The sequence below is a fragment of the Schistocerca cancellata genome, chromosome 7 (assembly GCF_023864275.1).
Source record: "Schistocerca cancellata isolate TAMUIC-IGC-003103 chromosome 7, iqSchCanc2.1, whole genome shotgun sequence".
NCBI lineage: Eukaryota > Metazoa > Arthropoda > Insecta > Orthoptera > Acrididae > Schistocerca > Schistocerca cancellata.
Window position 1 is genome coordinate 245,207,151 of NC_064632.1, and position 13,640 is coordinate 245,220,790.

The 13,640-nt window shown below is 40.7% G+C and overlaps 2 protein-coding genes across 2 annotated transcripts in view; one reads left to right on the plus strand and one right to left on the minus strand.

Moving 5' to 3' along the window:
- Positions 1-11,410, minus strand: part of LOC126092076 (uncharacterized) — a 43,475-nt gene extending 32,065 nt beyond the window's left edge. The window contains exon 1 of the mRNA XM_049907497.1: positions 11,174-11,410. Coding sequence (XP_049763454.1) covers positions 11,174-11,269 — 96 coding nt within the window. The 5' untranslated portion in view covers positions 11,270-11,410. The remainder of the gene's footprint in view (positions 1-11,173) is intronic.
- A 388-nt stretch (positions 11,411-11,798) lies between these two features.
- LOC126092073 (ATP-binding cassette sub-family F member 1) overlaps positions 11,799-13,640 on the plus strand; it is a 102,157-nt gene continuing 100,315 nt past the window's right edge. Inside the window, exon 1 of the mRNA XM_049907493.1 lies at positions 11,799-13,167. Coding sequence (XP_049763450.1) covers positions 11,862-13,167 — 1,306 coding nt within the window. The 5' untranslated portion in view covers positions 11,799-11,861. The remainder of the gene's footprint in view (positions 13,168-13,640) is intronic.

Here is a 13,640-nt window from a genome sequence, read left to right on the forward strand (position 1 = left end):
GGGAAGATTCAACGGTGATAGCAGAGGTGAAAGCATCCCATCTGGGCAGGCATCCATGGGCCTGACGCCGGGTCAGTAACAGAAAGATGGGGAAGTGGTCACCACCACAAAGGTCTTCATGTGATCTCCAGTGGCTATATGGGAGAAGTCCAGGACTGCAAACCGAGAGATCAATGGCTGAATATGTGCCATGTGCCACACTGAAATGTGTGGGGGCACCTGTAAATAAGAGGCTGAGGTCGAGTTGTGACAGTAAATTTTCGACATCTCTTCCACGACCAGTAAGCACGATGCCACATCACAAGGGGTTATGAGCGTTAAAATCTCCCAAAAGTAGGAAAGGTTTAGGGAGTTGATCAATCAGTGCAGCCAATGCGTTCAGGGGTAAGGAACCATCTGGACGAAGATATACGTTGCAGACAGTTCTTCCTTGCATTGTCCTTATCCTGATAGCCACAGCTTCAAGGGGGGTTTCAAGGGACACATGTTCACTGCATACTGAGTTCAAAATATAGACACTAATTCCACCTGACACTCAATTATAGTTACTAAGGTTCTTGTAATATCCCCTACATCCGCAGAGGGCAGGGGTCCATATTGCCGGGAACCAGTTTTCCTGCAGGGCAATGCAGAAAGCAGGTGTAAAGCTAAGAGTTGCCACAGCTCAGCCAGGTGGTGGAAAAAACCACTGCAATTCCACTGGAGGATGACATAATCGTGAGGCTGGGAAGGCATGAATCCTGCAAGGAGGCAGGTTATGCCTAAGGGTCACCTGCTGCCACCAACTGAGTATTTAAAGCCATTTACATGGTGGATGAGGCGTCAGTGAGATCCAGGTCCGCAAAGGGGTGGTGTTGGGGCCACCAGAGGGTCCTTTTTCTTAACAGACTTCTTTGTTTACTTGCCCTCTCACTTCTCTTTAGGGGCTTGCTGGAAGGACTCCTCTGAAGTAGCTTCAGAAATGGAGGAAGACTTTGAAGCTCTTCATCCAGCAGCTGTTGGCTCCTTGAGCCACTGGCGAGTGTCTGCTGTGGCATTAGTGGAGACCTTGGGAGAGAGGGACCACTTCCACACAAGAGGAGACAGAGGAGACTGTCTGTTCTCCAGCAGGGGGGAGAGGACCAATGTCACCTGCGTTTGGTGGGACCTTGCTCCTGAAGTAGGTGCTTTGGGAGCAACGGAGGAAGATTTTCTCTCTACCACCAAGGGGGCGGATGTATTCCGGTGGCCTGGAGGGCCCAGTGTACGTGGAACAGAGTGAGAAACCACTGGCACTTTGAACGGTGATGGTGACGTAGCTGCAGCATATGTGGACGTCAACCAAATGGGGAGAAATCGTTTAAATTTACGTTTAGCCTCTTGGTAAGTCAACCGGTCCAGGGTCTTTTACTCCACGATTTTCCACTCCTTTTCGAGTACTGTGCAGTTTGGCGATGAGGCGGAGTGCTGCTCTCCGCAGTTGATACAAGTGGGAGGAGGTGCACATGGAGTATCTGGGTGCAGTGGACGTCTGCAGTCTCAACATGTGGAACAGGAAGTGCAGCGAGAAGACATGTACCCGAACTTCCAGCACTTAAAGCACTGCTTAGGGGGAGGGACATAAAGTTTAACATCACAGTGGTAAGCCATCACTTTGACCTTTTCAGGCAATGAATCACCCTCAAAGGCCAAGATGAAGGCACCAGCAGCAAACCTGTTGTTTTTGGGTCCCCTGTAAACGCACCGGATGAAATGAACATCCCGCCGTTCTAAATTGGTGCGGAGCTTGTTGTCGGACTGCATGAGGAGATCGCAATGGAAAATGATCCCGTGGACCACATTGAAGCTTTTATGGGGAGTAATGGAAACAGAAATATCACCCAGCTTGTCACAGGTGAGTAACGCTTGGGATTGGGCTGCAGATGCTGTCTGAATAAAGGCTGCGCTGTTTCGCTTCTTGGACGGCACTGTCACTTCTTCAAACTTATCCTCAATGTGTTCAACGAAAAATTGAGGCTTTGTAAGTAGAAAGGAGTCCCCATCAGTTCTGCTACAGACTAAAAATCGAGGCAAAGTTCATTTCTCCAGATATCCACATCACTTGGGATGCAGAGAATGACAACTGAGCAGATAGTACAACTATTTAGAGAGAAAATCATGAATAGCAGATACAGCAGGGTAAGAGTAACACCGATCAATATGTGGTGACAGCTCATTCTGTAAATAGAAACTAAAAGGGGGTTGATGGAGGTAGAGCCCTCTCGCTCTCTTTTTTTTTTTTTAAGGGGGGAGGGGGAGGGAGGGAGAGGTGCCCAAGTGGAAGCCCTTTGAACAAGTATCTGGAGCTGGTGTTCAGCCAAGGCTACAGACTGACACCCATATGAAATGTAAAAGTTGTCAGCGTAAAGCCTGGAAGTACTACCAGTCCAATACAGGTCACCAGCTCAATGATAGTGATAAGGAAGCCCTGAAGGATGGGGTTCTCCTGAATCTGTGAGGAGCTGAGCAATGTACCAGCTCGGATGATCGGAGAGAAAAAAATTGATAAATAAAAAGTGGTATAGAGCCTCAAAAGTCCCATTCGAGGTGGGTAAGTAAAATGTGATGGCACCAAGCAATCTCATAGGCCTTCCATAGATCACGAAAGACTACAGTGAGATGTTGACATTTAGAAAAATGTCTGTTGGATTGCTATTCCCAACCAAATCAGAAGGCTGATGTGGATCATCCCTCCTAGAAACACACTGACAGACTGCAATGTATTCAGCAATAACAGATGCATAAGTAGATGTACTGATAAGGGGGTAGATTGAGGTAATAATTAAATGACTGAGGACTATGGATTCTCATGCATATGATGGGATAACTAGCAGGACAGTAACACAATGTGCTGCATATGTTAGCCCAGTAGTCACAAGTAAATCGTACCTACTCATCATCATCAATTTCATCTCAAGTTATGGTATATACAGGGCTTGGCCACAAATGAAAGAGACAGAAGTGGGAGCATTATATGGCCAAGCATTTAGAAAAAATATCATTTTTGGTGCAGACTGGGCAAGGCATGGGCCATTTCTGTTAATGTAGTTTCCAGGCAGAGGTGGTGTAGCAGAAAGAGTAGCCTACAGAATGGTGATCTGAGGGTCATCAAGTTGAGTCTCTATGCGGAAACTTTTTTTTAATTGCTTTTTATTTTTATGTTAATTGCACTGCAAATAAACTGAAATAATGTTTAGTATATTGTTCTTACTCATATTTTTATAAAGAATATGAAAAGGCAAAGGGAAATTTGGGACAGTAAAAAAATTTCCAGTATGGGTTTGTACTTACAGCGTGTACAAGGACTCTAGAAGTGACTTTCCAGTAATGCATTGTAATTCAAGTTTACAGAACTTCATTATGTACTTAGTCTGCTGCCAAGCTGTCCCAAGCAAGAGAATCTTTTATGAGTGTAAATCATGTCTGCTTTTCTATAAAAACTTTAAAAGAACCATGTAATTGAAAAAATGTGCCATTGACAACATGTGTAAGATGTTGAGAAAATTACTACTTCCCCTGTTTTCACGGCAAATATCAGCCCAGCTTGCATAAACCATCAACTGTAAAATAATAAAAGTTTCTAATTTTGCATACAAACTTCTCATGATGTACACCTTACAAACCCTTCCTGGAAATTTATTTGCAATCCCAAATTTTCCTTTGCATTCCCTTTTCATGCATTTAGAAAAGCATTAATACATATACTGTATTGAGCATTGTTTCTGTTTATATGCAGTGAAAGTAACGAAGAAACTGAAAAAAAAGGTGTTTGTATACGAACTCAGCCCTATGACCTTTGGGTTACCATTCTGTACTCTTCCCTATGTGACAACCGTTGCCTGAAAACTAGGCTAACATAAATGGCTCATGCCTGCTCTCACTTCTGTCATGTTCATTTCTGGTGAAACCCTGCATATACAATAAAGTTGGACAAAATCAGAGATGAATAGGTGCGGTCCCCTGGTCAGCCACATATGTAATTCCTCCTTAAGCAACAGTCAGTTTCCTGAATTATTAAATACTTCATAGTGAAGCTGCTTTATAAAAACGAGAAAGGTATAATGTAGACAATTTTAGACCTATTGCTATGCCATCAGTGTTTGCTAAAGTTATTGAAAAGGCTGTCTATATACGGGTAACTAATCATCTCAGTTCAAATAATTTGCTGTCAAACATACAGTTTGACTTTACAAGTGGCTTAGCAACTGGAAAGTGCTATAATCTCTCTTCTCTGTGGAGCAATGGACAGATTAAACAAAGAGTTGTGACCACTGGGTGTCTTCTTTCATTTAACAAATGCTGTTTAATAAATGTTGATCACACAATATTGCAGCAGAAGTTCGACCGTTACGGAATAATAGGAGTAGCTCACAATTGGTCCTTCTCATGCTTTAAGAATAGACAGGAAAAGGTAATTCTCCACAATAATGAAAAAGGTTATGAGCTGATGTCTGATTGGGCCATGATTAAGTGGGGTGCTGCACAGGGGTCAGTGTAGAGACCACTACTGTTTCTTAAGGGTATATAAATAAAATGCTTTCTCATATTTCTGTTTGCTGGTGGCACTAGCTTGATAGTGGAGGATGTTGATTGCAACAAAGACAATGTATCAAATAGTGTGGTGCAAGATATAAGTTCATGGCTTGTAGGAAATAAATTGATGCTACTTTACATTAAAACTCTGTTTTTACAGTCTTATACAAACAATTCAACAAAAAACAGACATTTTGATTGCCCAGAATGAGCATATGATCTGAACAGTCATAACTCCTAGGTATTCAGATAGAGTGTAAGTTATAATTGAAATCACATGTTCATAATCATGTTCAAAAACTTAATGATGCTATATTTACCATTAGAACAATATCTGCAATAAGTGATAGTCTAACACAAAAATTGGTCTACTTTACTTACCTACATTCACTTACAACATAAGGCATTATATTCTTGGGTACCTGTTCCCCACTCATCAAGTGTATTTTTGGCTCAAAAATGGGCAGTTCAAGCAATCTGTTCACGAACTTCTTGTCAATCCCTGTTCAGGTGTCTGGGAATTCTGACACTGCCTTGTCAATACATTTTTTCTTTAACATTGTTGTTAACAATATGAGTTTGTTCCCAAAAACTAGCAATTTCCACTCAGTTAACACTTGGCACAAATTTAATTTGTATTTGGATTGCACCTCCTTGAATCTTGTGCAGAGAGGCATGCATTATTCAGCCGCATCCATTTTCAATAAGCTATCACAAGAATTTAAAAAATTAGCAATATTCCTTGCACTTTTAAGTCTAAACTGCAGAATTTCCTCATGGGTCACTCCTCCTGTTTTGTTGAGGAGCTAATGGAAAAAAATAATGTTCATTCTTGTGATATATCGTTGATTTATCTAATATATACGCAAGCAGTTAGTCATCAGCATAAGATTTGTGTACATTTTATTTTAGTTATTATTAACTTTTCTGATGTTAATTTCATGTACTGACTCAATTCCATAATCACAGAGATCTGCTCCTCAGTTTAGTCCTACAGAACTAGATGTAGAAAACGAAACAAAAATTAACCACCATGATGGAGCAGATCCTGAACAGTAGTTGATCTTTTGTAACGCAGCAGGCTACAGATCTTAGGCCACACCAGGGATGAAGAGGTATATGTTCCTCATGAGGAGGCTTAGCACTCCCAGCATTCCTTCTTATGACAATTTTTAGGTAGTGAGCCTTTGGACTGAGCCACTTACAAAGATAAGGGTTGCCTATGATAGACCCTACTTGAGATGTTGCAGGGACCTTCAACAGTTCTGAACAGCTGTTGCAGTGTCTTTGGTCCACCATGGTACCCATCACTAGTGTAGAGAGCCCATAGAAAGAGGGTACCAGTTCCAGTAGTAGCGCAGGTGATTGCAACGAAGATGTCTCCAACAACCTTGCCATCAAGAGTCTGCTGCAACGAGTGGCAGAAGTATATAACCGTCAGTTGGCACTTGAGAGAGACCAACATGACAACTAGTCTATCAAGTCGCATCAAAAGTGACAGGATCACTGGAAAGCTAAAGATGATAGATGGTCAGAAGGTTCCAAGCAGATGACATAGTACTCCCCCACAGGGGTGGTGTGTACTGAATTCTCCAAGTAGGTGAATGGGACGGGAATGAGTTGTAAGTTTAAGGTAGGCATCTCAAGTTATGTAAGTTCCTTGCCTGAGGGTACATAATTGTTGTATGTGGTAATCACTTGGAGCATTCGCACTCATTCTGCTATTGTTATCGATGTGATACCCAACGGAATCCACTCACTGAAGGCTTCTATGTGAACCAACATACAAACCCATCCAGATGCTCTTTTGGGACTGGTACAGTTCCGGCAGAACCCAGTGTAATCCCAAAAGGTTTCAGAATGTTATTCAGTGAAATGCATGTCTTGGAGAGCAATGCAGATTGTTGAACAGCAGGACGTCATTTGTTGCAGTTCTGGCAGGTGACAGTAACCTCAATTGCACTTCCATTAAATTATCACTTTAAGGGCCTCCTGGTTAGGCAAGCAGTGCCCAAGAGTATAGGTCGCATCCTAGGATCACTGTTCGTCACCACCGGGGGTGGAACAACATGTGGGGGGATCTGGTATCCCTGGTGTTACAGGAGTAGTCATATCCTGACATTCTGCCTCATTCTTCTTATCTAATTTAGAGGGTTGGGACTAGTCAATGGCTCCTTCAGCCACTGGTTGGTGTAGGGCCAATGTTCTGTAGATTTCCAGGGAGAGATTTCTTGAAAGGGAGTCCTGGCATTGATACATGTTGGAGGAGGGCACTGGTTCCTCTGTTGGGATTGAGAAATCAAGGTCCCCGAAGATGGAGCTGCACAAACCACACAAGGGAGGGAGATGATTGACTCTGCAAATGACCCACAATGGTGCTTGCTCACACGAGTGTCTCCAGAAATTGGGGTTGTTCGTAACACGGGAAGACATATTCCCAAACCGCTGGCATTTAAAGGACCACATAGAGGTGGGAAATATGGCTCCAAATCACAACAAGAGACAGAAATACAGAAGCATCTAATTCCACCTGTCTGCTTTGACCCATGACATCACAAATATGGCGGAAACGACCATCCACTACGACTCCAATATGGTGCCTATGACGTCATTATGTAAACATGACAATGAACACCAAAATACATTGAAAAACCAACACACACACCTTCCACAAAAAACCTACATCAAACTAATGGGACAAACATGGGAAATTGGGTTTTTTTTGTTGGGGACAAACTAAATATAAACACACCCCACTACACCAAATAACAAAATACACAGAAATAACAAGACCGCACAACCTTCCCAAATTCCACTACACACAAAATCCACTGGAATCAATGACTTCCCTTGACCGATACTACACTACAAATCTCAAAACTTTCACCACCACTACCACACTCAATCCGAAAATCAAAATTGCAATCGAACACTTCCCTTGATCTGTTATCCTTATGACATCTCCACATATAGCCATCCCTGTTCAGAGACGCCGGAATTTTAGTAAGCCTCATTTCTTCATGACACACTGAATACTTCACGACTTCAGACAACAGGCTGAACAGCTGAAGAAATTTTATTAGAGACAACGCACTGTCCCCCATCATTGCTGACAACCAAAAACTGTTGACCTTGTCAGTCATATCCATACCTACCAAAGACATAAACAAAGCAATTTACCAAAATTCACACACGATGAACAGAAATAAAACAAGAATAAGATCGACATAATAAAACCAAAATCGTTAACTCACAGCAAAATATTCCACTGAAAGCACAGTTACAATCAATACCACACACGTGCAATGCTACCACACAAGTGAACCCCATACACCACATAACATGCTACCCATAAACACACCGCCAGAGAGAACCACCGACCGCAACAATACGCCACCTATAAACACGTCACACATGCAAACTAAACAAAAAACATTACCTAACATACAACACATAAACACACCACCAAAGAGCACCACCGATCACATCAAAATGACACCTACAAACATGTCACTCTCACAGACTAAACTCTGCGCCGTCGTAATGTCACACACCACAACAGCCTTATGTCATGGGTCAAAGCCGACAGGTGAGATCAGACTCTTCCATCGACACCAAGAGACAATGATTTTATCATTCTAATGAAGTGAATCCTCCTAGAAAGCAAGAATGAGTGATTCGGTGCCAGGTGAGTCTCGATGTACACAAAGCAGGAATTAGACCTTCTGCTTCTCCAAATTTTTGCACATCGCTCATCCATATGCAGTCCTGGTGAAAAACTATGTACCACGTTCAGGCTCTTATGAGAGGTTACAGTGACACGTATGTCACCTAGATTCTTACAAGAATGTAACACTTAGGACTAGGTAGGAGTTGCTGTCTTAATTAAGATAGAACCACTTCTCACATTACCAGGAGAAGAGGTTTTCCCAAATACATTTTCAATATTTTCTGTATATAATATGGGCTTAGCAGTTAGAAATGATCCTCCGTTGGTTGAGGTGCAAACTGGGGATAAGTTCCAGGAGTTTGCTTGACTTTGTTTTCCTCTTATGGCATGACCCAAGGCAGGAATGTTGTTGTGGTCACAACATTATGCATTATAAAGATCAGGTATGTCCAAAAGGACTACAACAACCTCACAGCACCAGCTGATAGCTTTACTCTTTTCCCTGCACTAAATATCTGCCATATGGCACCTACTCCGTTTGAAGGCTGTCCCCACAAGTACCCCCCCCCCCCCCCAGCAGGAACAATGGCCACTTGGATTTATGGAGAGGCACCCAATCCTCAGCATATGTGGAGAAGTAGCAGCTCGGGCATCAATCGTGTGTTCTCTGCATAACCAAGATAATCAAAAGAAGTGTTGTAAAGTAAAGTGGAAAGAGCGATATCTATGACAGATGTCAAAAGGGAATCTGTCCACCAGACCAAACCTGAAAGCAGTGACAGTTTGAGAGTAAGGTTGCATCTCATGAAAAGAAGAAGTACTACAATGGCTATGGGTTCCATATTCTCTAGCATGTATCCACAAAAGAGTTGTGAGTCTCCAGAAGGGTGCATCATGAAAGCTGATAAAAATATGACGACACAGACAACTGTTATATACTGTTTTATATGAAACAGTTAAGGTTATGCAAAAAACTGATCAACAAATATGAAATCAGTGTCACAGGAGATAGTAATCAATGTGAAGGTTTAATCCTTACAACACTTCCTGTATCAGCTCTGCGTTGAACATCAGCATGATAAAATGTTGTGAAGGAAATATACTGAAATATGTTTATATAAGGCATGCAGACACTTTATTCAACATGTAAATGTCACTACAGATATTCTGATTTATATTATGACATGTTCGATGTGCCTACCATCATTGGTGATGATGTGCAGACAAATAGCATAATTCTGCATGACCAGCTGAAGTTTTGGAACATCTGTGACCTCCTGAAAGGCTGTTTTCATAACATTCATGTACTGTTCAGTAATCACCATGCCATCGAGAAATGTAGCACCAATTATTCCATGACTGGACATTGCACACCACACAGCCATCCACTGAAGGTGAAAAGACTTCTCAATCACGAAATGCAGATTCTCAGTCCCCCAGATGCGCGAATTTTGCTTATTGACGAGCCTATCCAAATGAAAGTGGGCTTCATCACTAAACCAAATAATACAATCCCCATCATGCTCCATGGCCAACCGTGCAGTTCAAACGTCCTAATGCAGACCGTTCAGAAGTTATGACAATTTTATTTCATATAGTTCAATAAATGTCACCCTGTATGTAAAATTAGAGCATTTATTACTCTATTCACAATCACATGAAACAGATTTTGATAACCAAGAAATGCCCGGCATGATGAATTTACAGGAATGTTACAAAATCATCATAGGAACAGAATATCTGCATATCCCACTTTATTCCTGATGAAGTCCATTTGGCCCATTCTAGCACTACCAAAAGACTTTGAGAAACTGATAGCATTTCACACAAAAGTGTGTCTGAGCTAAAAGTGCAATTAGACATGCAACCATCTAGCCCAGGCTTTTATAGGAAGCATACGTTTTCCTGGTGAATAAAGTTTTACAAATCCCTGACACATCAATGAGCATAACAGACATTACTGGCTATAAGAAAAACTACACTAGTTTCTCTACTTCAACATCAAAGGAAGGATCAACGTGTGGTGTGGTAATATTAGCATAAATGTCATTAGCCATAGTGTTATTGACAATAATCTGACCAGGTGAATGGACTTCTTTCTTTCACAGCATCTAAAAAGTTAACTACAAACAAGTCTTCAGACTGAAGACAAAAACAACAGTGACAGTATACAAATAAAATTTGTGCAGCAGGCATTGAAATTCAACTTTTTTTTCCAAACAACTATGACTGTGATTTCTAATGCCAAAAAGATTCTCAGCGTAATTAATAAAGCACTTTCTATGGAACATAATGTGATCAGTCAATATGATAGGGAACATGCCAGTTAGTTTAAAAATGTAATGCATTTCAAAAATGAAACACTGGCAATTGCTGCGTATGTACATGATCACCTTATATGATAAACTTCAGCTACTTTTAATTTGTTTCATTTTTATTTTGCGCATATGAGATTCATATTGTATTACGTACACATTCTGTATTTTTCCTATGGAGTAGGAATGGTCAAGAAGATTCGATTTCAGTTTGTGTTTGCCGTTATTTTATGGTATTGCAGTTTTTTAACTGTAACAATGTATACAACAAACTTCATGGGTAGGTAAACTTACTCTGAGTCTATTGTCGTTACGCTATTTTGTTTAAACAATAATATACAAAAAGTTCCAGAGTGGATACAACGTATTATTCTTACACGCTTGCGTGCAATGGTTACTTCCTTCCTCAACTATCTAAATTCTGAATAAAAAACGTAGCTTCCATCCCCTATGGTCCATTAATGGCCATAGTTTATCTGTTTTACTACGTCAATATAAGACACGCCTGGGTAAACATGAAACTGCATGTGGTTGCAGATCTAGAAATGTGCAGCCTTGTTGGCAGCCGCTGTCCCAGTGGAGCGCTAATCGTCAATGTTAATCTTATTACACAGCTATACAAAATTTCAAGACTTACCAATTCGCTGCTAGTGAATTTATAGTGTTTTCTATTACGATGTTTCAATCGAATTGTTTTGCAACGTTTAACCTTGTTTTTACGATCCCTGGCCATTTCTCCAATCGTCAATTATCTCATGCTTTCATGGAGCATAACAGATTTCCCAGATCACAACAAAGCCAAACATTTTAGTCCATAAAGCCATAAACAAATGCAGCTGCCAGCTGTCATCTTCAGTCAGGTCTGCCACAATACTGTCACACAGATCAACAACTCCCGATATGAGAGTGTGCAGTGATGCTGTTTTCTTAAAGATGAACCAATAAACTGAACTCAGTTTATTATAGGGAAACCATTGTTTTCCATTTTCGCATAAATACTTTAAAGCTAAATTATCACCGAAGTGAGCATCAAATACATTTTCGTGTTACGACTAATAGTTTAAACAAGTGAAATTACTGTCTCCTGACCATAAATTTTGATAATATAGCGAATAACGTACTACTTGATTTAAATTAGGAAATAACACTTACACACAAATTTTTATTTACGTTAAGTTGCTTTCATAAACACTATGGAAACAACTGAGACACGAGAGACATCTCTGACGCACGTTGCGTCCATAGACAGCTCACAGCAGCAGTAGGTCATGAAATCTGGTAGCATATTGTATTTGGTTTGACATTTGTTATTGGTGTAAGGTGAAATGCCTCCGAAGAAGGGGAAAGCATCCAAGAAGAATGATTTTGATGTTGACTCCGAGGAAAATGTCAAAGGAAAAAGTGTCAGTGGTGATTCTAAGCCTGCGGCACAGAACTCTAAGAAGAAACAGAAGAACAGAGGGAAACAGGACGACTGGAGTGATGAAGAGGAAAAGTCTGACAAGCTGAAGTCTCAGGTAGTGTCTGACGAAGAAATAATCCCTACCAAACCACAAAAATCGACCAAGAAAAAGCAGAAAGGAAAAAGCAAGAAAGATGATTGGAGTGACAGTGAAGATGAGAAGACTGACAAAATAAAACCAGATGCAGTGAGTGATTCTAACACTGTAACCTCAAAGCCAGCGAAGAACCTGAAGAAGAAGGCGAAGAGCAAAAGTAAAAAAGATGATTGGAGTGATGACGATGATGATCAGGGAAATAAATTTAGCCTCGAAGCGTTAGCAAATGAAGATGAAGCCGAACTCAGGCCTGGAAAGAAAGACAAAAAGAAGAAAAGCAAGAAAAGGGATAGCAGTGAAGATGAAGCAGATGGTGAGAATGAAAACGACGGTGATCTTGATACAGAGAGGACGACTAAGCCTGCAAAAGCCACTGCTAAAAAGAAACAGAAAGGAAAGGCGAAGAAAGATGACTGGAGCGAAGAAGATGACAAAGTGGATGTTTTGAACACCGTGTTAAGTGACGATTCCAGTGAAGAAAGATTTTTAGCCAAGCCTGTTAAGAAAGATAAGAAACAGAAACCCAAAAAAAAGGTTAGTGAAGAATCTGAAGAGGGGTCTGATATTGAGGTAGAAGAGGAGGTTCAGAAACCAGTAAAAGGTGGTGTAGAGCCAGTACTTAATAGCAAAGGAAGTTCTGGACTAAAGAAAGAACTCAATACTAAGACCTCTAAGAAGAAAGGTAGGGATGTAAGTGAGGACAGTGATAGTAGTATAACTGAGAAAGTGTCAGAAATGAGTGTAAGCAAAGAGTTGAAAGAGAAAGAGGAACAAAAGACAGATAGTGTAAAGAAAGAAATTAATATTGGAGATGCATGTGAAACTTTGACAGAGGAAGTTGGGAAAATGACTTTGGGAAAAGCTGGTGATAAAGATAAAAGTGAATCCGCAGAAATTGCTGCAACGAAGGGAAGACATACAAAATCAAAAAAGGATGAACAAGTTGTTAATATTGATGTGGAAGTAGATGATGATAAAATTGAAGTTGGAGAAAAGTATAGGAAAAAAACTAGCAAGGAACAAAAAACTGTAGACAAAGAAGATGCAGATGATGATGCGAAGGAACCAGCAGGTACAGTAATTATTCATAAGTAAGTTTGTGACATGGATTAGAAATGTTCTAACATCGCTGCAAAGCTTTTGTCTTATAAGTTGCTGAAAGTTGTGATGACAAACTATTGTCATAAATATGCTCAATACAGCCAAAGAGTGTATTGTGATAGAAATTTCATCTTCAACACTGAAATCTTCTGGTAGTAGGCCCAAATGGGGTCAGTGGAAGTGTTTAATTCCACCCGTTTGCTTTTACCCGTGGTAAGGTTGTAGTGGTGTGTGATGTCATTACATTGAGGAGTTTACTTTGAGTTGGTTCCGTTTGTGGATGTTGCCTTAATGTATTTGATGGTGCCCTCTGGTGTGTGTGTTTTCACAGTTTCTTTAGGTGTTATCAGTTTGCTGTTGGTTTTCAATGAGATGATAATTTATTGTGTGGCTTTTCTTGTGAGGTATGGATATGATGATCAAGGACAATAGTGCTGTGTTGCA